This window comes from Pelophylax lessonae (genome assembly GCF_965119305.1).
Source record: "Pelophylax lessonae genome assembly, chromosome: 13".
Taxonomy (NCBI): Eukaryota; Metazoa; Chordata; class Amphibia; order Anura; family Ranidae; genus Pelophylax; species Pelophylax lessonae.
The window spans coordinates 189396404-189423383 of record NC_138780.1 but is presented as its reverse complement, the minus strand read 5'-3'; the positions used below and the strand labels follow the sequence as shown (position 1 = coordinate 189423383).

Below are 26980 nucleotides of genomic sequence, written 5' to 3'. Positions count from 1 at the left end.
GTCATGACATCACTTCCAGGTTTTTGCATGGAGACCCAATCAGAGCTGAATGCGGCTTTGACTGGGTCTTCGGCGGCCGCGCAGGCTGGTTGCCTGGGTCTCCTGGTGGGCCGGGAGAGCCGGGCGGGCCGCAGAAGGCGGTGGGAGGGGGGGGGACGTCCCCTCCCACTCCTTGTAATGACAGCCGAGCAGCTTCTCAGCCGCATCTGTTGTCATTACAAGACAGACGACCGTCGGCTATGGGCACCGATACCGGGGTGATGCCTCTAGCTGCAGGCATCACTCCGGTACAAGCAATTTCCGAAATATTGGTAACCTCCGGGGCCGATTCCGATATATCGGGGAAAGTGCATATCGGCCCCCGATAACCGGTCAATCCCTACACCAATCTCTGTGTGCCTTTCACAGAGCCCCCCCACACAGTAAGCACATTTAGGCTTACATTTAACCTCTTGATCACCCCAGTATTAATCCCTTCCCTGCCAGTGTCATTTATACAGTAACACTGCATGTTATTTAGGCTCGGTTCACATATATGCGATGCGGGAAGGCTGCGAATCCACAGCCTGTTCCCGCATCGCACACGCACCCCCGGCAGTTCACACTGCCATATGCGATACGCTGGGGGTGTCAATGTAATCTTAACGACACCCCCAGTTTGATCGCATATCGCAGTGCGATCGTGCAGTTCGCACAGGATCGGATCACACAAGTGTGAACCGCTGTGCGATCCGATCCTGATGCGGCTAGTAAAAAGGGTCTTGTGTGTGTTTGGAGCGGCTGCGGTGCGAATTTAGCCATACAAACTGTATGGCTAAACTCGCACCGCACAGCCGATCGCATGTAATGTCGGAGCAGTGCGCTCCGACATTACATGCGAACCCCGCACACGCACAAGTGTGAACCGGGGCTTAGCCCTGATTACTGGATTAATGTCACTGGTCCCCAAAAAGTGTTAGATTTTGTCCACCGCAATGTCGCAGTCCCGCTAAAAATCGCAGATCGTCGCCATTACTAACAAAAAAATAAATAAAAAGTCCAAAAATCTTTCCCACAGTTTGTAAACGTAATAACTTTTGCGCAAACCAATTAAAATACACTTTTTTGCCAAAAATATATAGCAGAATACAAATTGGCCTAAACTTTTAAGAAAAATTAGATTTTTTTTTTTTTTTTATTGGGAATGTTTTATAGCAGAAAGTAAAAAATATTGGTGTCTATAAATATTGTCGCTCTTTTTCTTGTTTAGAGCTCGAAATCTAAAAACCACAGAGGTGAACAAATACCACCAAAAGAAAGCTCTATTAGTGGGGGAAAAAAAAAAAGGAAAAAGGTGACTGGAGGGAGCCCACCCCTGTGTTGGGTGTTCAGTGTGACCCTGCGCCTTTAAGGAGGGGTGAGCTCCCTCCAGTCACCTGTCCTCCATCTATCCATCAGAATACATGTGCTCTCATTGTGTAAAGTAAATGCATAATGTGCTAGCATACATCGCTAGCACTGCGTTGTCCCCGCTGGCGGCCACATCCATCTTTGCCCACCTACCTTCCTGGTCTGCGGACTCCGGCTGTTTTACTGGCCGGAGCCGCGTGACGTCACTCCCGCACATGTGCACGGGAGCCGCCGGTCATGGCACAGGGCTCTGAAGAAACGGCACGGGCGGCCGCTTCTTCAGAGCGCATGCGCCGATGACGTCATCGGCTGCATGCAATGTAAATATCTCCTAAACAGTAGAAGTTTAGGAAATTTTTAAAGTACCTATAGGTAAAAGTTATAAAAGTGGGTTTACAACCACTTTAAAGGTAGAGGTAGGGACTGCAGATATCAGGGTGCCTTGCCGGGGGCCTGCAGCTTATGCATGTGTTTGCAAATGAGTGCAACTAAACCCGTTTTAACGCATACTGTTAGACAGGTTAATTTGATTGGTTGCAGGCTGGTTGGTAAGTTGTGACTGGAAACTCCTTGGCTTTTCTGTCATCTTTCAATGTAACAGCTGTAACATATATTACATATACAAAGTGTCAAATAAGAATTTACATATAAACAAGTTATGCAAGATTGGTGTAATTCCTCATTCTGGCCAAAAGATGGCGCCAGAGTTAACAGAACAAGATCAGTCCAGGAACACTATATTAGTAAAAGTATTGGGACATCTGCCTTTACACACACATGAACTTTAATGGTGTCCCAGTCTTAAGCCTCGTACACACGCAACGATTGTTGGCCCGTGAATTTTCGGCCAACGTCCGATCGGCAGATTGTCGGCTTGTTAGTATGATGCTTCCGACAACCGATTGCGACTTTTCAGCCGAACAAAATCTGGTGTGCAGGCTATAAAATTTTTGTTGGCCGTCAACAGAACGGCCGATTGTCCGTCATTCAGTACAGATTTTGGCAGACAAAATTCAGATGCGCAAGACTGGGCATGCTCAGAGAAGAAAAAACACACGGAAAGTAAACCAGCACATGACATCACTTCTGAAGTTGTTTTTTGTTGGCCAAGAAAATTTGTGTGCAGTCTAGAGCACATTTCAACCAACACAACAACACTGGACAAAAGACGGCCGATCGTTCGGTGGACAATCGGTGCGTGTGTACGAGGCTTTAGTCCGTATTGGGTTGGCCCACCCTTTGCAGCTCTAACAGCTTCAACTCTTCTGGGAAGGCTGTCCACAAGGTTTAGGAGTGTGTCTATGGGAATGTTTCACCATTCCTCCAGTAGCGCATTTGTGAGGTCAGGCACCGATGTTGGATGAGAACGCTTGGCTTGCAGTCTCTGTTCTAATTCATTCTAAAGGTGTTCTATCAGGTTGAAGTCAGGACTCTGTGCAGGTCAGTCAAGTTCCTCCACCCCAAACTTGCTAATCCATGTCTTTATGGACCTTGCTTTGTGCACTGGTCCAAATCATTTGGTGGAGGGGGGATTATGGTGTGGGGGTTGTTTTTCAGGGGTTGGGCTTGGCCTCTTAATTCCAATGAAGGGAACTCTTAAGGTGTCAGCATACCAAAACATTTTGGACAATTTCATGTTCCCAACTTTGTGGGAACAGTTTCGGGATGGCCCCTTCCTGTTCCAACATGACTGCGCACCAGTGCACAAAGCACACTCATGCAACGACAAATTACGTACATTTTAGTACCCATAGGTCATGTTTTAAAAGCCTTTACAGGACCACTTGCCGCCCGCCCGCCCGCCCGCTGTAATATTACTGCAGCAGGGCAGCTCGGCTGCACTCAGTCACGTAGTACTACGTGGTTTCGCCGGTGTTTAGACACAGCTGGAGGCGGGCTGCTGGAGGAGCGGCGACGATTGCCGCTGCCCTCCCAAGATCATTGGAGAAACCGAGAGAAGACCCGCCTGCTTATGTAAACATAGCAGGTGGATCTTCTGTCAGACAGGCAGGGAGAGATCAGCAGTTTCAGCTAAGCTCACCGATCTCTCTGTGCCTGTCACAGAACCCCTCCCCCCCCCCACACACACACACACAATCAGTAAGCACTTTAGGCATACATTTAACCCTTTTGATCACCCCCCGTATTAACCCCTTCCCTGCCAGTGTCATTTATACAGCAACAGTGCATATTATTTAGCACTGATTTACTGTATTAGTGTCACTGGTCCCCAAAAAGTGTCAAAAATGTCAGATAGGGGTCCGATCTGTTCGCTACAATGTGGCAGTCCCGCTATAAATCACTGATCACCACCATTACTAATAAAAAATAAATAAATAAAAAGTCAAAAAATCTATCCCGTAGTTTGTAAACGCTATAACGTTTGCGCAAACCAATTAAAATACGCTTTTTGGGATTTTTCTTACCAAAAATATGTAGCAGAATTAAAATTGGCCTAAACTGATAAAAAAAGTTTAATTTTTAAAAAATGTTTATTGGGAATGTTATATAGCAGAAAGTAAAAAATATGGCGTTTTTTTCAAAATTGTCGCTCTATTTTTGTTTATAGCGCAAAATCTAAAAATTGCACAGGTGATCAAATACCACCAAAAGAAAGCTCTGTTTGTGGGTAAAAAAGGACATCAATTGTAATTGGGTACAGCGTCGCACGACCGCGCAATTTTCTGTTAAAATAATGCAGTGCCGAATCGCAAAAAAATGGTCTGGTCATTAAGGGGGTAAAACCTTCCGGGGCTGAAGTGGTTTAAAGAGAAGTATGGGAATCTGGGTTATTGCACATTTATACTTACCTAGGTGGATGCTTCATCTGTCCTCGCCGCCTCTACACTGAGAACCGAGCGATCAAACACCGCCGATCACTCGGTTCTCACAGCTGCCCGGGTAGACAGCTGGTGACTGTCAGTCACGCTCTCTGCTCTGCTCACTGAAGCGCTGGGCTGTGGAGGAGGCAGGAGCAGCTGGCTTAGGCTCTCAGCGGCTCACTGAGAGGCTGAGCTGGGTGCCGGTTCAGGCATGTGGGTGGGGTGGATCCACACTACATGGTCGCGATCTTGCCTGAGCCTAGACCGGCTCTGTGACATCACTTCAGCCCGCTGTGTGCTGAAAATTGGGTCTGTGTTTACAAGTGACAGGTTGTCTCCCAATGGCTTCCACAGATCTGATCTCCTGAGTGGCTCCCGTGGGGGGGGGGGGGGTTGCATGAAGAGGTCAGAGCTGAAGAGGGGTGAAAGTGAGATGTGGATAGGGGAAGCTGGGGTAAGCAGCTGTAGAAGAAGGCTGAACTCTGCACTCTGTATACAGCGCACCCCTGAGCTCTGCACTCTGTATACAGCGCACCCCTGAGCTCTGCACTCTGTATACAGCGCACCCCTGAGCTCTGCACTCTGTATACAGCGCACCCCTGAGCTCTGCACTCTGTATACAGCGCACCCCTGAGCTCTGCACTCTGAACGTAATGCACTCCTAGTATTTATTGCCTCTTTTAGACACACCCACTGTTTGTGGGTGTGGTCAAATTTCACTATTTGATGCAGTTTGGAGAGTGTGGGGGTGAGGGTGGTCATGGTTGAGTTCCTGCACCTATTTTCTGAGAAAAAAACAAGCCCTGTGTATATCACATGACAAAAGGAAACATGGGCCAAGGGAAATACAAATGGCTGCCATTGCCGTTTTCCCACTCTTGTGAAAAAGGTGGTTAACTCACTGCCATGCCGATCCTGCGGATGCAAAATAACACAATTGCAGAACCATATTACTTACATTGATTACTTACAGCCTGGTAGCAGGACTCACCTCTGTGTTATCTCTGGTTGTCGGGTCAGCTCCATCACGGTGAAGGACAGCTGGTTGGCTGTGGTTTCTTGGCCTGTGTGGAAGATACAGAAATCTCTGGTTATAGGAGGTCAGTTCCTGACAGATAATTGCCAAAAGTATTAGGACGCCTGCTGCCTTTACACGCACGACATTTAATGACATCCCAGTCTTAGTCCATAGAGTTCAATACTGAGTTGGCCCACCCTTTGCAGCTATAACAGCTTCAACTCTTCTGGGAAGGCTGTCCACAAGGTTTAGGAGTGTGTCGATGGGAATGTTTGACCATTTTTCCAGAAGCGCATTTGTGAGATCATGCACTGATGTTGGATGAGAAGGCCTGGCTCGCAGTCTCTGCTCTAATTCATCCCAAAGGTGTCCTATCGGGTTGAGGTGCAGGCCAGTCAAGTTCTTCCACCTCAAACTCGCTCATCCTTTTTCTTTTATGGGCCTTGTTTTGTGCACTGGTCCAAATAATTTTAAGGCGTTAGCATACGAAGACATTTTGGACAATTTCATGCTCCTAACTTTGTGGGAACAGCATGAGGATGGCCCCTTCCTGTTCCAAATGGTTGCACACCAGTGCACAAAGCAAGGTCCATAAAGATTTTGGGGTGGAGGAACTTGACTGGCCTGCACAAACCTCAACCCAATAGAACACCTTTGGAATGAATTGGAGCGGAAACTGTGAGCCAGGTCTTCTAGTCTAACATCAGCGCCTGACCTCACAAATGCGCTTCTGGAAGAATGGTGAAACATTGCCATAGACACACTCCTAAACCTTGTGGACAGCCTTCCCAGAAGAGTTGAAGCTGTTATAGCTGCAAAGGGAGGGCCAACTCAATATTGAACTCTACGGACTAAGACTGGGATGCCATTAAAGTTTTCGCGTCCCAATACTTTTGGTAATATAGTGTATATACGTGGTTAAACCTGCACCTGCTGCAATAAATGTACCATGCTAGGTTGTAAGTGGTTAAAGGGAAACTTGAGACAAAAATTAAATTTTTCCTATTAATAGTATGGTAAATATTTTTATCGTTGATATTATTCATTTTCTGGCTAGCTGCTTGTGTAGCTTAGAAAGTCTTTTTCTACATTAAACAATCTGCTTCTTCCTGTACTTCACTGACAATGCTATCTCCCTTTATGTGAATATGCTAAGCTGTCTTTTCTGAAAATGTTGTCGGTCTTTCTTAGACAGGCATGCCTAGCCCCGCCCCCATCCCTCCTATCCTTCACAGAACATGATCTCCTGTCTCCATAGCCTCATTTAGGCTAGCAGCTTCTCCTGAGAGGGCGGGGAGGGGGGTCACAACCGGCGCAATATATGAAAGAAATAAGGTACAAAGGAACATTTCTGAACGTCTAGAAGGATATCGATCAATTTCTATTGCTCATTATATGTAAGTAATGAGTTTTAGGTTCCATTTCCACTAGTGTGACTTGTCATGCGACTTTGATCCAGAAAGTGTAAAGTTGGATCAAAGCTGCAAAGTCGCATTCTAGATCGCACAACTTAAGAGTCGCACTAGTGGAAATGTAGTTACTAGGCTGGAGTGTGACATTGATCCAACTCTACACTCTGTGGATCAAAGTCGCCTCAAAACTTGCATCAAAGTAGTGCAGATACCTGATTTTCAAAGTGGCATAGATGGGAACGAATGCCATTAAGATCAATGGGCTGTGACTTGTCATAAGACTGTGTGTTGAAAGTCGCATGACAAGTCGCACTAGTGTTACTGCAAGACAAGTAGTACTGAGATCCAAGCTACAGGAGGCGCTTTAGTCTATGTCCTGCAATTTAGAGTGTGACTTTGATGCAGCTTTGATCCAACTTTACACTCTCTGGATCAAAGTTGCATCAAAGTAGTGCAGGTACCTTTTTAAGGTCGCTGATTTTCAAAGTTGCATAGATGGGAACGGGGGTCATTGATTAGTCGCACTAATGGAAACGTAGACTTAGTGTGGTTGTTTGTACTAGGATGAATGTAGACTGTGAGCTGAGACCCCTGAGCACTTCCAGCTATACTGACCCCCCCCCCCCCCACGTGTCAAGCTTCCTTCTCCTATGGGAGTCTTCATTCAAAGCCCAGCACAGCTATACTGTATATGCCCCCCCCCCCCCCTCCCCATCCTGTGTAAATTATTTCTTAATTGTCTCATGAATTAGGATGTACAGTGCATCCTTACTGATGAGAGAATACTGGGCGGGAACCTATAATCAGCTCCTCCCATTCTGTATACGCCCACTGGCTTACACAGGAACAGTGCCCCTCCCTGGAAGTGATGTCACTAGCTTTCAGTAACCACACCCACTTGCTGCTCTTGGACTCATCAGGAAGAGGAACTGAAGTCATGTGACAGCACTGAATACTGCAAAATAAAGGTAGAAAAACTGGGATTTTTTTCATTTTGACACACAAGGCTGAACTCAGCTTACATTAATGATTGCAGGGGAGAATTTAAAGTATTAATCTGTACTTCCGCTTTAATTACCTTTTACAGTGCCTATATGCCAATGTTAGGTTCTTTATACAATAATTTCACTTGTTAGAATAACTTTGGAGTAAAATGTTATATACTGTATGTTATGTTGTGTTCCCTAGAACCTTCAAATCTCTTTTTGTTGAGCATGAAGACGGTTTGTCCCCTGTATTCTACAGAGAGGCATTTGGAGGTCTAGAGGTTGGTTAGGCTACAAAAATGTTCCAAGATAGCAGAAATAGTCTGCTGTAATTGTAAGTACTGCATGTGCAAGTTCTTACTTAATTTGTAAAATGTTAATGTTTGGGAGGGTCCTACCATGACAACAGTCCAGGATTTGAGCATAATGCTGAATTGCAGGAATTTGGCTCCTTTATAAAAAGTGAAGGCACACTGTACGTTATGTCCAAAGAGGGGCATGGCACCTCCTGGGCTTATCTCTATTATTTATGTAGCACCCTCCTAGTCAGGTGCTAGATAGACAGAATAGTTTTTGGCTCTGTCTGCTTAACAGCAGAGCAGCAGGCTAAATCTGCTTCACAGGGAGCAGGATCCGTTCGTTAGGCCTGTTCAATGTGTGATTGATCTGGGCTGAGGGAGTGTCCCCACTGTGTCCAATTGGGAGGCCTGTTGGACAGTGGAGAAAACCCAGTCAGTGACTCACAGGCTTTTGTAGCTGTCTCAGTGGGTTGGCACAGACAATTGGTGCATCCTGGGATATGCTATAAAAGCCAAGGGCACATGTGAAAGGGGGGTCTTTGGGTGGGAAGCCAAGTCCCAGAAGGAGGGTGATGTCTGTCTCCTCTTCTGAAGCTCTGGAAGGTGGTCACAGGCAGTCGGCCTGGTGAACCAGAAAGTGTAGCTGAACCCAGAGGCCCAGTGGAGGCTGACTGGTGGAGTTTGGAGGCAACGGTGACTCTGGAAAAACAGTGTCCATGAGTACAGAGGAACTTGCCCAGGGGTCTGCCAGGAAGGGGACCACTCCAGAGGCTAGAGTCAGCAGATGGGGAGGTTTTGACTCCTCCTGTAGGTGTGACTGGGCAGGACTGAATGTTAATTAGGATGAATTGCATCCCACCCACTTTTAGAGCTATGAAGGAAGGTACATCATGTGTAGACTCTGAAAGACTACAGAAGGGTGTGTTCTAGGCAAGAGATGAAGCATGAAAGACTAAAGAAGGGTGTGTTCTAGGCTAGAGATGAAGCATGAAAGACTACAGAAGGGTGTGTTCTAGGCTAGAGATGAAGCATGAAATACTACAGAAGGATGTGTTCTAGGCTAGAGATGACGCATGAAATACTACAGAAGGGTGTGTTCTAGGCTAGAGATGATGCATGAAAGACTACAGAAGGGTGTGTTCTAGGCTAGAGATGAAGCATGAAAGACTTCAGAGGAGTGTGTTCTAGGCTAGAGATGAAGCATGAAAGACTACAGAAGGGTGTGTTCTAGGCTAGAGATGAAGCATGAAGTGGCTGTAAGGCCCTCAAGTCTACGTCCAGACTGTCACATGGCACAAAGCCTCAACTAAACGCTCAACAGAGCAACATGGTACAGAGGTACGATCTATGCTGGGACTGATTATTCCATTCAGTTCTAGTGAAAAGAAAGTTGGAGTTCAGCTTTGGTAAAGACATTTTGAAAGTGCTTATATGCTAATGTTAAAGATTTGGGCTCCCCTGGCTACTGCGTATAGAAAAGAGAACCACCTTCAATAGCAATGAAAGGCAGAATCTCATTCATCAATGTCTGAAATAAGATTTGATCTTCTAACACCAACCACTAAAGCTGGTTCTCCCATTGTCTCACCCATACTGGAAAAATTACAAGACGAACAACACAAGGACAGCATTTCATAGAGATAAATGAGGCTCTCCAAGTGCTGGAAAGGTATGAGGCGGATTGGCTTACATCTCATCTACTTACCGGCAATGAAGAATGTGATGAAATTGTCCAGCATGATCTCATCGTCCAAGCCGCCGTCCTGCTCTGAATACAAAGAGGAGAGGATAAAGATTGCACACATCCATCATCAGAAAGAATTCTCTGTATTCTGAATGCAGCTTTTATCACAGAACAATGATGGTTTTTATATAAACTGACCAGATTTACACACTTGCCCTTCAGAAGATCTACTCCCTTCATGACCAGGCCATTTTTGCTCTTTGGCACTACGTTGCATTAACTGGCAATTGCGTGGTCATGCAACGCAAATCATTTTTCCTCCCTACAAATAGAGCTTTTTTTTAGTGATATTTGATTTTTTTTTTTTTTTTTGCTATAAAGACCAAACATTTTGAAAAAAAATCTATAAATAAATATATATATATATATATATATATATATATACACATATACACACACACACACACACACACACACACACACACACAGGGACTTGCGAAAGTATTCGGCCCCCTTAAACCTTGCGACCTTTTGCCACATTTCAGGCTTCAAACATAAAGATATAAAACTGTAATTTTTTGTGAAGAATCAACAACAAGTGGGACACAATCATGAAGTGGAATGAAATTTATTGGATATTTCAAACTTTAACAAATAAAAAACTTAAAAATTGGGTGTGCAAAATTATTCAGCCCCCTTATTTTCAAACTCTCTCCAGAAGTTCAGTGAGGATCTCTGAATGATCCAATGTTGACCTAAATGACTAATGATGATAAATAGAATCCACCTGTGTGTAATCAAGTCTCCGTATAAATGCACCTTCACTGTGATAGTCTCAGAGGTCCGTTTAAAGCGCAGAGAGCATCATGAAGAACAAGGAACACACCAGGCAGGTCCGAGATACTGTTGTGGAGAAGTTTAAAGCCGGATTTGGATACAAAAAGATTTTCCAAGCTTTAAACATCCCAAGGAGCACTGTGCAAGCGATAATATTGAAATGGAAGGAGTATCAGACCACTGCAAATCTACGAAGACCTGGCCGTCCCTCTAAACTTTCAGCTCATACAAGGAGAAGACTGATCAGAGATGCAGCCAAGAGGCCCATGATCACTCTGGATGAACTGCAGAGATCTACAGCTGAGGTGGGAGACTCTGTCCATAGGACAACAATCAGTGGTATACTGCACAAATCTGCCCTTTATGGAAGAGTGGCAAGAAGAAAGCCATTTCTTAAAGATATCCATAAAAAGTGTTGTTTAAAGTTTGCCACAAGCCACCTGGGAGACACCAAACATGTGGAAGAAGGTGCTCTGGTCAGATGAAACCAAAATCAAACTTTTTGGCAACAATGCAAAACGTTATGTTTGGCGTAAAAGCAACACAGCTCATCACCCTGAACACACCATCCCCACTGTCATACATGGTGGTGGCAGCATCATGGTTTGGGCCTGCTTTTCTTCAGCAGGGACAGGGAAGATGGTTAAAATTGATGGGAAGATGGATGGAGCCAAATACAGGACCATTCTGGAAGAAAACCTGATGGAGTCTGCAAAAGACCTGAGACTGGGACGGAGATTTGTCTTCCAACAAGACAATGATCCAAAACATAAAGCAAAATCTTCAATGGAATGGTTCACAAATAAACATATCCAGGTGTTAGAATGGCCAAGTCAAAGTCCAGACCTGAATCCAATCGAGAATCTGTGGAAAGAACTGAAAACTGCTGTTCACAAACGTTCTCCATCCAACCTCACTGAGCTCGAGCTGTTTTGCAAGAAGGAATGGGCAAACATTTCAGTCTCTCGATGTGCAAAACTGATAGAGACGTAACCCAAGCGACTTACAGCTGTAATCGCAGCAAAAGGTGGCGCTACAAAGTATTAACTTAAGGGGGCTGAATAATTTTGCACGCCCAATTTTTCAGTTTTTTATTTGTTAAAAAAGTTTGAAATATCCAATAAATTTCGTTCCACTTCATGATTGTGTCCCACTTGTTGTTGATTCTTCACAAAAAAAATACAGTTTTATATCTCATGGCTGAATTCGCAGCGCATCCGCAGCAAACACGCACAGGAGGCATTTTTTTAGCCGCCTCAGGATCGGATCGCACAGTGGTTCACACTTGTGCGATCCGATTCTGTGCAAACTGTCAGATCGCACTGCGATATGTGATCAAACTGGGGGTGTCGTTAACATTTAATTGACACCCCCTGCGTATCGCATATGGCAGTGTGAACTGCCAGATGTGCGGATGCGATGCGGGATCACGCTGCATATTCGCAGCATTCCCGCATCGCATAAATGTGAACCGAGCCTTATGTTTGAAGCCTGAAATGTGGCAAAAGGTCTGAATTCTGACAGTTCTTGTCTTATCAATTGCCTGACCTCATATACTGCCTTCCAAACCCTAAGAATCCATTACATTATCAAACAACTGTCCTGTAATGTATTCATATTCTTTATAGATAATGCTGGCATCTTTTTCCTTACAGGAGGAAGTACTCTTCATTTCATGATAATTGTCACATACCAGCAACTTGGAGAATTTTGGTGAGGATATCCTTGGGTAGCTCCTCTCCATTCAGCATGGCTTGTTTCCTCTGCATGATACATTCCTGCCCGACCTTCCGCAGCAGCTCTGCGCTCTCCTCAACTTCCTTAATGAACGCCCAGTGCTTGGGCATGAACTGCGGGTAGAGGAGGTCAACACCTTTACTATGTACATAACGCTCATGTCTCTTTATGTAATCCCAGACAGACTCCATGATGTTGAGATCAGGGCTCTGTGGGGGCCAAACCATCACTTCGCTTAAAGTGGAACTGCACTGCATGTGAGCACCTCATACCAAAAAATGCTAAATAATTAATTTTTAATATTCAAAGCAAACTCCTCCATCCATCCATGTCTCCATGATTTATTTTTCTGAGAAATGATTTTGAAAAACACCCCCTGGCATTTCTAGCTAGCAGTGGCCATCTTTAAGTAAGGCAAGATGATTCATGCAGTATTTACTTCCTGGAATCAACCTGCCCTTAGCTCAGTCACGGGCTGAGCTGAGAACCCTCTCTCCCCTCCTGAAGATGCCTGTGATGTATGACATAATTGGCCTAGGCAAGAAACCAGGAAGTAACCGTAGTAGTAAATATGATATACACTATTTTGTCAAAAGTTGTGGGACACCCGCAATTACATGCACATGACCTTTATTGTCATCCCAGTCTTAGTCCGTAGGGTTCAATATTGAGTTGGCCCACCCTTTGCAGCTATACTAGCTTTAACTCTTCTGGGAAGGCTGTCCACAGGGTTTAGGAGTGTGTCTATGGGAATGTTTGACCATTCTTCCAGAAGTGCATTTGTGAGGTCAGGCACTGATGTGGGTGAGAAGGCCTGGCTCACAGTCTCTACTCTTAATTCATCCCAAAGGTGTTCTATCAGGTTGAGGTCAGGACTCTGTGCAGGCCAGTCAAGTTCTTCCACCCCAAACTCACTCATCCATGTCTTTATGGACCTTGCTTTGTACACTGGTCCCCCCAAAAGATATATAACGTTTCCATACATATCCTAGGAGGTAATCCACTCCTAAAGAGGTGTGGAGCCGCCTACTCCTTTTAACTATTTTATATAGAAACAGAGTGAAGGAGGAAATAGAGAGAGCGAAAGAAAGAGGGAGAGAGAGAGAAGAAAGAAAAAAAAGGGGGGGGGGATATGGGAGGGAAGGGGAAGTAGAGTGAGTGGTGATATCCTGGGCCATGAATCAATAAAGATATTATTCAGGGGGGAGGAGAGGCAGTGATATGTTTGGGAGCTGGCGATGAGGGGCAGACATCTAGACCCGACCAGACAGACGTCCCCAGCCCTTTGACTCGAGTTTTATGCGTTCAGCAACGCAATGCCCTCATCTGAGAGAATGAATAAATTCCATAATTCCCAAGTTTTATGATATTGCTCACGTTTGTGTTGCGCAGTAAGTACCAAATCCTCCATTTTAACATCTTCCACCTTATGGAGCCAGTGTGCAATGGTAGGTGGGCATTGATCTTTCCACAGGGGAAGGAATACAAGCTTTCGCGGCATTTAACACATGCCGAAGGATGGACTTTTTGTAGTGTCTCACAGGAATATCAGAGATGTGAAGGAGGAAGAAGGCCGGATCATCAGGTATTGTATGGTCAGTGAACTTCTGAGTAATAGTTCTAACATCAGACCAATATTTCCGAAATTTAGGGCAGTCCCAAAAAATATGAAGCAGTGTCCCGCGGTCCCCCCCCCCCCCCCCCCCCCCGACACCTCCAGCAACAGTCAGAGGTGCTGGGGTAGAATTTGTGTAATTGGTGGAGAGTGAGATACCATCTAGCTAGAAGTTTGAAATTCGTTTCCTGTATTTTCGTGCAGATGGAAGATCTAAGGGAGAGTTTAATGATATTCCGTATTTGGACTGCAGAAAAGGTGCGTTGCAGATCGGACTCCCATGTTTTGATGTGTGAGAGGGAGGGTTGTTCCAGCGTGAAAAAAAACCTTAGTTACTTACCGGTGACGGTATTTCTAGGAGCCTTTCAGGACAGCACCTGGAGAGAGCGCAGCTCCACCCAATCCACAGGAAACACTGCAAATAAAAACTCCTCCTCTTCCACCATGCCTCAGTCATAGAGTAGCCTCCGACATGCTGGAAAACATAAACTACCACAGGTTAAACATTTACAAATTATATTATAAACAAAACCAAGGGGGGGTAGCTGCTGCTGTCCTGAAAGGCTCCTAGAAATACCGTCACCGGTAAGTAACTAAGGTTTTCTCAGATCGCCTTTCAGGACAGCACCTGGAGAGGATAAGCGAGTAACTTACACTTAGGGTGGGACCACTGCCTGCAGAACTTTTCTGCCAAAGGCTTGATCCTGAGCTGACAACAAGTCCAACCTGTAATGTCTAATAAAGGTTGAATAGCTGGACCAGGTAGCTGCCTTGCAGATTTGATCAGGCGAAGCACCGGCCCTTTCAGCCCATGAGGTTGCCACAGACCTTGTAGAATGCGCCAAGATGCCTTCTGGAGGTTCTTCTCCTTGAGCTACATAAGCCTGTTCAATTGCCCATCTGCCTAAAGTGCTCTTTGATGCTTTTTCTCCTATACGGGACCCTGAGAAGATGACAAATAATGCATTTGTCTTTCTAAATTCCTTAGTTACCAGGAGGAACTGAAGTAAGCATCTCCTCACATCCAAGGTATGAAAGGATTCTTCCCGAGTATTACTAGGAGTTGAGGAGAAAGTTGGTAAGACAATTTCTTGTGATCTATGAAAAGATGAAGCAATCTTTGGAAGAAAGGCTGGGTCCGTTCTTAGGACTACTCGATCTGCAAAAATTGTCAAAAAAGGGTCTGAAATTGAGAGGGCCTGGATCTCACTGATCCTCCTGGCCGAGGTTATTGCTATCAAAAAGATAGTCTTCAAAATTAAATTCTTCAGGGAAGCCTCTTTTAAAGGTTCAAAAGAAAACTTTGTCAAACCTTGTAACACAATGGTCAAATCCCATTTGGGAAATACTTTAAGGGCTATTGGCCTGTTGCGGGCTAATGCCTTGAAAAAACGAATGATTAGAGTCTCTTGGGACAAAGTCTTTTCGAAAAAAACTGAAAGTGCCGCTACTTGCGTCTTTAAAGTACTTGCTGCTAGTCCTTTCTCCATTCCCTCATGGAGGAACTCAAGCACTGAAATTAAATTTTTCAATTCAAAATTTTTGCTGGAACACCAAAAGTTGTATTTTCTCCAGACTTTCAAGTAAATATCCCTAGTCACCTTCTTCCTGCTGGAGAGAAGGGTGGAGATAACTTTTTCTGACAGGCCTCTGGCTCTCAAGATGTCTTCTTCAGTAACCACGCTGTCAGTTGTAAGCGGTCCAGTTCTGGGTACACTAGGTTCCCCTGTGTCAAAAGATCTCTCCTGTACGGAAGTTTCCAGGGAGGTTCTGAGGCAAGATTCAGCAGGAGGGCGAACCAAGGTCTCTTTGGCCAGTAAGGTGTAATCAGAATCAAGTTGGTCTTTTCTTCCCTGAACTTTTTGAGAACCAACGGAATCAGTTGGAATGGAGGGAACGCGTAAGACAAACGGAAGTCCCATGGATGGGCTAGAGCATCCAAGCCCCAGTCCTGATCCTCCCTGTGTAGGGAAAAGAATCTTTGGACTTTGTTGTTCTGTTGACAAGCGAACAAATCTATTTGGGGAAGACCCCAGACTTCCACGATCTGCATGAATACTTCTTGATTCAGACTCCATTCTGATTCCAACACCTTTTTCCTGCTCAGCAGATCTGCTAGAAGGTTTTGTGACCCCTTCAGATGCACCGCTGTCAGAGAGGCTAGATTTTTCTCCGCCCAGGAGAGTAGCTGTATTGCCAGATCTGATAGCTGTCTGCTTCTTGTGCCTCCTTGCTTTGACACGTAGGCCACTGCTGTCATGTTGTCCGACAGAACTGCACATGATGGCCCCTGACTGTCTGTTGAAAGGACCAAAGACCCAAAAGGATGGCTTTCAACTCCCGCCAGTTGGATGATTTCCTGGACTCTGCTTTGGACCATGTCCCTTGCATCGTCCGGCCTTCCAGGTGGGCTCCCCAACCCCACGAACTGGCATCCGTCGTCAGACGTTTGTTCGTCTGGAAAATCCATTGCAGACCTTCTTCCAGATTTCTGGAATTCCTCCACCACCACAGAGATCTCTTTGCTTTCGTGGAGATTCTGATGGATTTCTCCAGATGTTCCGGGTATGACCAACTCTGCAGAATGTCTCTCTGGAGAAGACGGGAATGCAGTCTTGCCCACTGTACTGCAGGGATAGCGGCTGTGAGCAAGCCCAAAGCTGCCATGGCCGACCTGACAGTAACCTGATGATTGGTTTGTAATCGAGCAACTGCGTTCTGTCTTCCCGATCTTTTCTTGAGGTAGAAACACCTTCTGGAGGACCGAATCTATTCTGTATCCCAGAAATTTTATCTGCCGAGATGGAATCAAGCTGGATTTCTCCAAATTCATGAGCCACCCCAGACTCTCTAGGTGGTCCTGAGTCTCCTGAAGGTGTACCAACGCCTGGCTCTTGGACTCTGCAAAAATTAGCAGATCGTCCAGGTAAGGGACGATTGAAATACCCCTCAGCCTTAATGGCTCTAGGGCATCCGCCATTACCTTGGTAAACACCCTTGGAGAAGATGAGAGGCCAAAGGGGAGGGCCCTGAACTGCAGATGCCAGACCGATTCCCCGAGATTGACCGCCAGCCTTAGGAATTTCTGGCACTCCTGATTTATTGGGATGTGCAAGTAAGCGTCCCTCAGATCCAAGGATGCCATGAAACAGTTTGGGGACAACAGTTTGGTCACTGAATAAATGGTGTCCATCCTGAAGTGCTTGTATCGAATTGATCTGTTTAGGATTTTCAAATTTAGGATCATTCGGTACTTGCCTGAGGGTTTTTTCACTAGAAAGATCTGAGAATAAAACCCACGGCCTTGTTGCCCCTCGGGGACTTGGATAATCACTTCCTGTTGAATCAGCTCTTGTAAAAGAGACATCATTGAGGAAGCCTCTTCCGGATCCCTTGGAAGGGGAGTAACATGGAATCTGCTTGGAGGTGTCTCCGAAAACTCCAGTTTGTATCCTTGAGCCACTATATTCTTTACAAAGGGGCTTGCGGATACCTCTTCCCAACGTGGGAGGAACAATAACAGCCTTCCTCCCACTGGAAGACTGTTGTCACTTGCTTTTATTGGCCTGGTCAGGTGGTCTAAAGAGGACTCCACCTTTCCCTTTGCCTTTATGGGAGGTCCATCTTGATCTCTGATCTTGTTCACGACCTCTGTTGGTTTGTTGAACAGAACGAAATCTCTTCTTAGGAGGCGATTTCTTTTTTTACGGAAAGGCCTTCTTCTTATCCGCCGTTCTGTCAAGAATTGCTTCCAATTCAGGCCCGAAAAGCAAGTCACCGGCAAAAGGTAAACCACAGAGTTTCCCCTTAGAAGCTGAATCACCTGTCCAGGTTTTCAACCAGACCGCCCTCCTGGCAGAGTTGACGAGGGCTGCTGACCTGGCAGACATTTTGATAGACTCAGCAGAAGCATCGGCCATATATTTTACTGCCTTTAGGAGCAGCGGAAATTAATCCAGGAGATCTTTCCTTGCTGTTCCAGCCTCCACATGCCCTTTAAGTTGTTCGAGCCAGCACTCAAGATTTCTGGCTACCACCGTGGAGGCCATGGCCGGCTTAAGGCTGGACGTAGAGGAGTCCCAAGCCTTTTTAAGGAGAGAATCTGCCCTTTTATCCATGGCGTCTTTCAGAACACCCATGTCTTCGAACGCCAAATCCGTGCGGCGAGACACCTGAGAAAAAGCAGCATCCACTCTGGGCTTCTTGTTCCATAGGTGCGCCGTATCCTCTTCAAACGGAAATCTCCTTCTTAGGGATTTAGAGAAAAAAGGGGCCCTCTCTGGGTCCTTCCACTCTTTTTCAATAGATTCAGTAAGGACTTTATGAACAGGAAAAACCCTGCGCTTTATCTGTTCAAGGCCCTGGTACATTCTGTCATGAAGTGAAACTTGCACCTTTTCTTCTGCGATTTCCAACGTGGTGTAAATCGCTTTCAGCAACTCATCAACCTCTTCCAAGGATAATTTGTATCTGGAAGAACTAGCCACCTCTTCCTTCTCTTCCTCCTCTGAATCCCTGATGGAACAGAGAGCACTCTCCCCCTCATCTTCTGAATCGCTTGACACTGCAGACTTATAAGTAGACGGCTGGGAAGATGTACCACCCGTTTGTTGGGAATCTGATAGAACTTGTGGCGTCCTGGATAACAGGGAACGAACTGAGGACAGGGTGTCTGTGAGTTCTTTAAATGATGAATTCATTATTCTGCTGACTAGACTCTTCCTTCACAAGGTCAGCAATACATGTTTTACAAAGTGGCTTCACCCAGGAATCTCTGAGTGGATTCTTGCATGAAGGGCATTTCCTTGATGCTGGGGCTCTTGTCTTCACTGTGGCTTTAACCTAGTAAAGAAAAAGCCACCATGAAAGCTCAATAACCACTAATAAAAGAAAACCACCACCTAGTGATTTCTTGCAAGGGAGAAAATCGTGACCCACACCAAAAAGGATCAGAAGAAAAGACTCCCAGATGCATATATATCCTGTTAGACTGGGAACAGTTACTCAGTCTACAGGGCAGGCTCCAAAGGAGGAAGGAAGAAACCCCACAATAAAAGCTCACACAGTAAAGAAAAAAGAGGCACCACTGCACCTCTCCTACCTGAGCTTGGCCGGCGCTGGCGGTGCCTGCTTCCACCGTCGCTGCAGACTTTTCCTCCATGTCGTTGAAAAGCGCAGCTTGCTGGCAGATCTCTCCATTTAAATACCGCTTCCCGCGTCCTCCTCTGTGGACCGGAAGCGGAAGCGCTGACCTCGTGACCTGCCTCTGACCCCTGCGTGTATTGCGGTTGGAGAAAACGCCGCCACGCCCCCACCGGAAGTCCCGTCCACCGGAAGTGACGCCGCGCGTCCCCGGGATCAGAGTCCGAAAGTGCGGGAGAGTCGAATGCCAAAAGCGGCTCCCCGCCCGCCGACTGGCTGAAGCGCGGACCTCTGACCCCCGGACCGGATCCTCCGATGGGTTTCAGCTCCCCTGAGCGAACGAGGTGAGAGGCTCCGGAGCATACCCCCTTTGACACTCCAGGGAGGGGAGCTGGGATGGTCTCCATGCTGAAACAGCAAACAAAAAACTGGGCAACAAATCCTTCTCTCCCCCTGGAGAGAGTGCAGCCCTTCCACATAGCTCCTGCAATGCTTCCACCATGGCGGAGGAAACACAAATGACTGAGGCATGGTGGAAGAGGAGGAGTTTTTATTTGCAGTGTTTCCTGTGGATTGGGTGGAGCTGCGCTCTCTCCAGGTGCTGTCCTGAAAGGCGATCTGAGAAAAAAGCAAGCTGTAAGTTTTGGAAAGAGTTTGCTGTAGAATTCCCGCAGAGCAGTAGTCCTCAAAAGGTGGTCAGTTGTCGAGCAAAATTTCCAGGGTTGGGGATTTGAATGTAGGAAGTGATGTAGCTGCATAGCTTGCCAAAATGGGAGTTTTATTAGTCCCTCAATAGAGGGCCATTTACCTGAGCAAAGGAACTGAGAGGCCTGGCCACTGCCCGAAGTACCAAAGCCAGAAGTGTGGGGGAACAGAGACCCGGAGGGAAATGGGGATTGTCAATAATAGGGAGCAAGGGAGATGTCAAGGACATGAGCAAATGTTGCACAGCAACTTCGTAGCCAATCCGTATCGTGGTCCCCAGAATAGGGTGACGTTTCAGTTTCGTAGGCAGATGAGGATAGCACCACAACGCGGTCTTCAATGGGATAGCCGTTTGTGTCAGTTCTATGCGTATCCATTGTTTAAGGTCATGATGGCAACTCCAATCAATTACCCTGCTGAGAGATGGGTCGCTTGGTAATATTTCAAGATGTCGGGGTGGGCCAAGCCCCTCTGGTCTTTTGGTAAGGTCAGGAGCAAACGCGAGAGTGGGGGCTTTTTATTTGCCCAAACAAAGCTCCAAAAGAGGGAATGTACTTGCTTTAAATAATGAGGAGGCATTCTGATTGGGAGCGCTCTTAGTAAATATAAGTGTTTTTGGAGTATACTCATCGCGAGCAAGTTGCACCTACCAAATCAGGAGTGTAGACCTACGTGCCAATTTTCCAACAGGGCGCGAGTGGCAGCTAACAGAGGAGGGAAGTTGAGATCGTACACCCTGGACAGATTGGGGGGAATAAATTTTCCCAAATACTTCAGCGCTGACTCTGTCCATTTAAAATTAAAGCTCAAGCGGAGATTCCCCTGTAGATGGGGGTGATCCCCACCCTCATGGCTTCAGATTTGTTAAAATTAATCTTTAAGTTAGAGAGGGCACCATATCAATCAAATTCCCATAAAAGATTTGGGAGAGAAACCACTGGATTTGTCAAAGTGAAGAGGAGGTCATCGGCGTATGCAGAAATTTTACATTGACTTTCCCCAATGGATATGCCCTGAACGTCCGGGTCAAGTCAAATTCTGCATAAGAAAGGTTCTAGAGATAGCGAAAAAATGAGTCTCCTGCCTCCTTCGGTTTCTAATTTTGAAAGCATCGGAAAGAACTCGGCGTCGGTGCTTAAAAAAAATGCACGGGGTGTGGATTTCATTAACTGAGTGGATTAAATTAAGGACTTTAGTAGTATTGTCCCTAGCCTCCCTACCGGGTATAAAACCAACCTGATCGAGATGCACTACTGTGAGATGACAGGCGAATCGAGATGCCAAAAGTTTGGTGAATATTTTCAAATCAATATTTAAGAGCAAGATAGGTCTATAGCTGCCACAAAAGGTAGGGTCGGGATGACGGAGATGTGCTGCCAGTGTGTCCGTGGGAAATACCGTATCTTTACCCACGGAGTTGAAAAAGTTCAGTATTAAAAAGTAAAAGTTAGTATTGAAGAGTAAAGCCATCTGGTCCAGGGGCTTTCCCCGATTGCATCTCACCAACGACCCTTTGTATCTCCTCCAGGGCAATAGGATTATCTAGAGTCGCGCTAACCACAGCAAACAATTTAGGCATGTGTATATAATCATCCATTTCTTCTTGAGAAGGCGGAGTGTTTGAGAGGTTATACAAGAAGTAGAAGAACTGACCGAATTCCTGCAAAATCTGCTTAGGTAACCCTAGCTTCCGCCCATTGGATGAGACTATGCGCAGTATGAAAGAGGCCGACCCAAGTATCAATAATGGTAGGAGGGCGACACTAAAGTCTCCGCCTAAAATCAATTGCCCTTCAGCAAAGTCTAAGAGGGTATTAACGGCTTGGGTAATGAAGACTTCTTGCTGACTATTAGGAGCATACGTAGTAGCAAGGGTCACCTGCACTCCACCAATCGGACCTTTATCGAATAAGAATCGGCCATTGGGATCACAGAGAGTAGGCTTGGAGGTCCACGAGAGGCTGCCAGCCAACAAAATCGTGACACCTTTAGATTTGGCTTCATCATTAGTCGAGTGATATGCAATAGGGAAGAATCTGTTTTTCAAAATGGGGATTCCGTCACCCCTAAAATGGGTTTCCTGGATAAAAGCAATATTAGCATGAGAGTTTTTCAAGAATTCGTTCAAGAGGATCCGCCGTTTCTCCGGCGTATTAAGACCCTTCACATTTAGAGAAACAGTTTTTGCGTCCAACATTGCCAGCTCGGGGAGACAAAGGAAAAGAAAAAAAAAGGGGGGGGGGGTTAGAGAAGGAGAAGAGAAGTAGGAGAAGTAAGGGAAGGAGAGTAAGTTAGGAAGTAGGGGAGAGATAGAAAGGCGGCAAGAAAGGAAGTCAAGAGAGGGAGGGAGACGAGGACCGCCGAACGATCGTCCAGGCCACCTCCGAACTAAAAAGTGCAAATAGGATTTGCAAGATACACAATGCGGTCTAGCCACAATACAGTGTATCGGCCTATGTGGGGGAACGGTTGGAAGAAGGCCACCGAGCAGACCTCCCGGCCCGTCCCCACCATCCCAGCTGGGATCAGAGATAGTCTAGAAGAACCACCCCTGGAGGAACACAAGAACAACAGTTATAAGGAAACTCAAAGGAACCTGGTATCCGAGAAGCAGTGTGCCAGGCATAAAATAAACAAGTAACACATTTCTGCTCAGCAATCTAGTGGCTTGTCTCGCGACCCATCAGCCCCCCCCCCCCCCCCCACAAACAGGGGAGAGAGATATGGGCCTGCAAGCGGGCAGGGGAAACAAGTTATCCAGTTCACATGTTATTGATATGTTGGTGGGGTAACACCCCAGCAGGGGCGTCCACTTGCCTCCCCCCAATAGCCTCGACAGATCCAGACATGATCACCCCTCCAGACATACGGTAGTCCAAGCTCAACAAGCCTGCGATCAACAGAGTCACCCCCCTCCCACACAACAACGTCTGCCACACCGGGACCCGCCCAACCCCCCCACCTTGGATGAACCGGGGGGGAGCCAGACGACCCCAGCGCCGCAGAGGCCCCCCAACCCACCTGCAAGGACAGCATGAAGACATACACAAGGTCACGTCATATCAGTAAGCTACACGAAGCTCTCACAGGCCCCTCTCGAGGCCATGTATATTACAAAATCAATCCCTGCAGCAGAGCATGTCAAAAAACAACAGAATGGTGGGGGGCAACCCAGTTGCGCGACAGTGCGAGGGGACTACGTCCGTCAATACAGATGCTAGCCAGGGAGCAATAAGTTCATAAGAGCAAGGCCAACACAAAAATAAAGACAGTATGTCAGATCCAAGCGGAAAGTATGGGCAGAACTCGTCACTATAGGTACGGGGGAGCAATCGGCTCCAGCAAACAGTAGATCCATAGGGACAGCCAAGCAGATGTGCTGGCGGGGAAGGAACGTAGAGGTTATGACTCACGCTGGTTCTCAGTTGGCACAGTTCTGGGGTCTCCTCTGGGCTCTTTGGGGAGCAGGTTGCTTAGTCCCCTCTGCAGTAGAGTGGTTCAGGCGGTTCATCTGCCCAAGTAGAAACTCTAGCCAGTTCGGGATCTGGATGGGCTCTGCGTCCAGGAACAGAAAGAGTGCAAGAAGGTCTCGTGGGGTATGCAGGGTCAAGGCTTGAAGAGATCTGGCAGAATCCTGATGTGGGCACCATCGAAGTCCACCTTGCCAGCCTCCCACGCTCCACGCAGGATAGCTTCCTTGTGGACATAGTGGTGTATCCGGCAGATCACATTGCGTGGTCTGTTCGGATCGGGCGATCTGAGTCCCAAATCTCTGTGGATCCGATCATAGTTCAGCTGTTCCGGAAGCGCCTCACCTAAGATCTTGTGGAAGATCGCTGTTGCTGATACCAGTAAGTCGTCCGCTCCAGTGGGCTCCGGAAGACCTCGGAACCGCACATTGCTGCGCCAGCTCTGGTCCTCCAAGTCCTCCATACGTAGCTGCAGTGCCAACTCGGCCTTGAGATGAGAACCGTGAAGGGGCTCCAGTGCAGACACCCGCTCCTCCAGAGGCGTCAAGGAGGACTCCCCCGCTATCAGCCGGCCAGATAAGGTCATCTCCTTGATATCTGACTTGGTCGGGAGGGCCCGAAGGAGTGTGCGCAGCTCAGTATCCATCTGTAGAGTCAGGGGACATGAGGAGAAATCCGACTGGAGCACCGCAGGAGTTTCTGAGTAAGCTTCAGAAGAGTGAGAGACTGCAGGGGAGGCCGGAAGGCCATCACGCACCAAAGCCTCAGATAGGGCGCTGCGTGGGTCCACCATCATGGTCTCCGGAGATGAAGTTAGAGAAGCGGGAAATAAACTAAGAATCTCCCCTTCAGACCTGGAGAGACGAGTCTTCTTAGTTGAGCTCCTCGTTTTGCGCTTTTTGGTAGTGAGCATAGCGATAAGACAGAGCAGATTAAGCTGGGATTGGCGGGAGACGGCCAGGAAATCAGGAGAAGCACGTCTCTAGTCGGCCATGTCCAAACCACGCCCCCCCCCAGCAGATTCTGAATGTTCATTTTAAACACCCCTTTCTTCTGGATGAACATTGGAAAGATAAAAAAATAAAAATAAGACATATAAAAAACTGCAGACAGACAGGAATTTCCTACCTTCATGAATGGGTTTTGGAGATAATGAATCATTCCCTTCAGAACTGTGGAAATGGCTTCTGGAAATACAGTCTTGTTTCCCTCCACCAAACCGAGATCCATGCCGAAAGCCACCTATTCAGGAAGAATTATCCGGATTATGGTCTGGTCATAAAAAATATAATTTCATGTGAAAAAAACATATTCGGAAAACAACTCAACTTGTACCTTAAAGGGACGGTCTATAATAAGAGGCTGGAAAGGGATCCAGATTTTCAGCCATTTTCAGAAGAGCCAGCTCTTCCCCGAAAATGTATGAAGCTAACAACTAGGTCAGCGTTTCTCGACCTTTTACCTTGGAGGAATCTTTTAAATAATGACCAGATCTCAGAAAACCACTGCTAAAAAGGAATTTTTCTACATCTTATAATTAGGGTTGCAGTTGGTGTTCAGGAAAAAGCTAAATTCCCCAAAACTTGGCAAATTGAAAAGCTAGAACTAAACATCTGCGATGTGTAAGGGCACTAAATTTAGTGCAAAAAAAATGTACTATAAGCTACACAGAGGTCATAATTATTTGTGTATAGAAGTCATCATGCACATACTGTATAATTACATGTGGGCGTCTTTTTACATTGTTAAATTAGAAAACGGTTATGGTATATTATAAAAAGAGCTGGTTTATTGTTTAGCAAAGTATTGTTACCAAAGTGACATGGATTACCAGCCAAAATGGTGGCTGGACAAGGCACATGTTTAAGATCCTTCAGATCAACTCAGACCTCATATACAGGGCTATGGCAGACTTCCAGACAGCTTAAGAGCACACCCAGATTTTGACACCATTACCATGAACAGTGTTTGTGCTGATTTTGAGTCCAATAAATAGAACAGGTAGGTATTTGAGCAGAACTACTCATGATACATTCATTGTAGGGCTGCAACTAACGATTATTTTCATAATCGATTAGTTGGCCGATTATTGCTTCGATTAATCGACTAATCGGATAAAACCCTAAAAAAAAAAAAGTGTGTATAATTTAGTTAATATTCTTGAGTATCTATATGTAGTGGTAAATATAACTATCCAGCTATATAGTTGGATATTTAATTAATCCACTCTGAAACAGATATATGTATTAGAGGTTTAAATGTGGTACATATCAGACTCAGAGATCAATATTTTTAAAAGACCTAAAACACTTTTGCAAATTTTCAGACCGGATTTGTATATAATCATGATAGACTCCCTTATTAATAGGCAGGTAGTTTGATACAAGCCACCTGCGTCTGCTGTCACTTTTGCTGGTAATACACAAACTAAATTTTTTTTAGAAAATTTTTAAAAACATTCATCCGATTTTTCTAACCATTAGTGTATATTGGTGTCCGGTGTCAACCACAGTGACAGGAAAATTTGAAGGAGCAGAATAGAAAACTTCTCGATCAAACAAATCTTCAAATAGTGGATGTGGTTTTTGCTCAGAAGTTTTATTCATTTTAAAATTTATTGTTAAAAGCAAGTGGAATTTTCAAACAACACTCGTCCATTCAACAAATATACAAATCATTTTTGAACAAATATAGATGCAAATATTTTTGTCCAAAAATCCAATACATGTATGGGAAGCAGAATACCTTTAGCAGCAGCATGCTTTTTTTTTTTTTTTCATGTGTATGTATATATAAAAAATATGCCCAGAAGTCGGATATGCAGGATATTTTAACTGGGAGTCAGACATAAAGGTATATGAAGGGTGGAGGGGGGGGGGGGGGGAAATAACATTTATATATTAAAGTAGTACTAAAAGCTGAGACTTTTTTTTTTCATGGATATAATAATTTTAAATACAGTATAATGCACAATACTAATAAACTTTTACTTTAAATGTAAATGTAATGCCTTATATCACCTCTAGTCTATCGGCCTCCACCTTCTCTGGGTTCAGATGCTGATCTTCCCAGCACAGAGCCCTTCCAGTGATTGTAAACGTTGGATTCTTTTCTTTTTAACAATCTTGTAATACTTATCCTCTCTGTGTAATGATTTTTCACAGAGCAGCACTGATTCTCCTCTTCTACCCCCCCCCCCCCCCATGGCACTTCCAGCCCCTTCTGCCTTCAAAGTGCCCCTATAGGAAGCAGCAAAGTATAGTACTGTACAGAGTGCCCCTATAGGAAGAAGCAAAGTATAGTACTGTACAGAGTGTCCCTATAGCAAGGTTTAAAAACCTCTGCCTTTAGAATCACTTGGTTCCTTCTCTTGCCCAGGACTACATTTCCCATGAGGCATTGCTCCTCACACATTCACAAGTTCTGTCATCTACTGACATGTATGGATGGTTTACTGAGCTGTATGTGGGTTGCACTGTATTTTCTGATATGTAAACAAATAATGCATTCTGTATGAAGGACAACTAATCGGCTGACGATTAATCGATTACGAAAATAGTTGACAACTATTTTCATAATCGATTAGTTGACGATTATAATCGATTAATCGATTAGTTGTTTCAACCCTAATTCATTGTAGAACCTTTTAAATAAAATAATGTGGTATACCTAGAATATTTCACACCCAGAGCAGATCAGTGATAAGCACTAAATTAAATAATAAATTGCCAGAAAAGTGACAAGCGTTACGTCCTATTATACGCGAGAAAAACTATTTCCTAAATTGGTGATCAGCACTGGTCCCATTTATTTTGGTGATCATTTGGGAAGCACCTCCTTACAGTGGTGGTCAGTATAGAAGTC

The 26980-nt window shown here is 45.6% G+C and overlaps 1 protein-coding gene across 1 annotated transcript in view; it reads right to left on the bottom strand.

Annotated features, from left to right (window-relative positions):
* The window catches only part of LOC309543397 (cholesterol 24-hydroxylase-like), an 84811-nt gene that overhangs the window by 17661 nt on the left and 40170 nt on the right, over window positions 1–26980 (bottom strand). Inside the window, exons 7-10 of the mRNA XM_082242873.1 lie at window positions 24245–24358; window positions 12141–12297; window positions 9632–9694; window positions 5203–5275 (exon numbers count right to left, since the gene is read on the bottom strand). Of these exons, the coding sequence (XP_082098999.1) occupies window positions 5203–5275; window positions 9632–9694; window positions 12141–12297; window positions 24245–24358 (407 nt within the window). The remainder of the gene's footprint in view (window positions 1–5202; window positions 5276–9631; window positions 9695–12140; window positions 12298–24244; window positions 24359–26980) is intronic.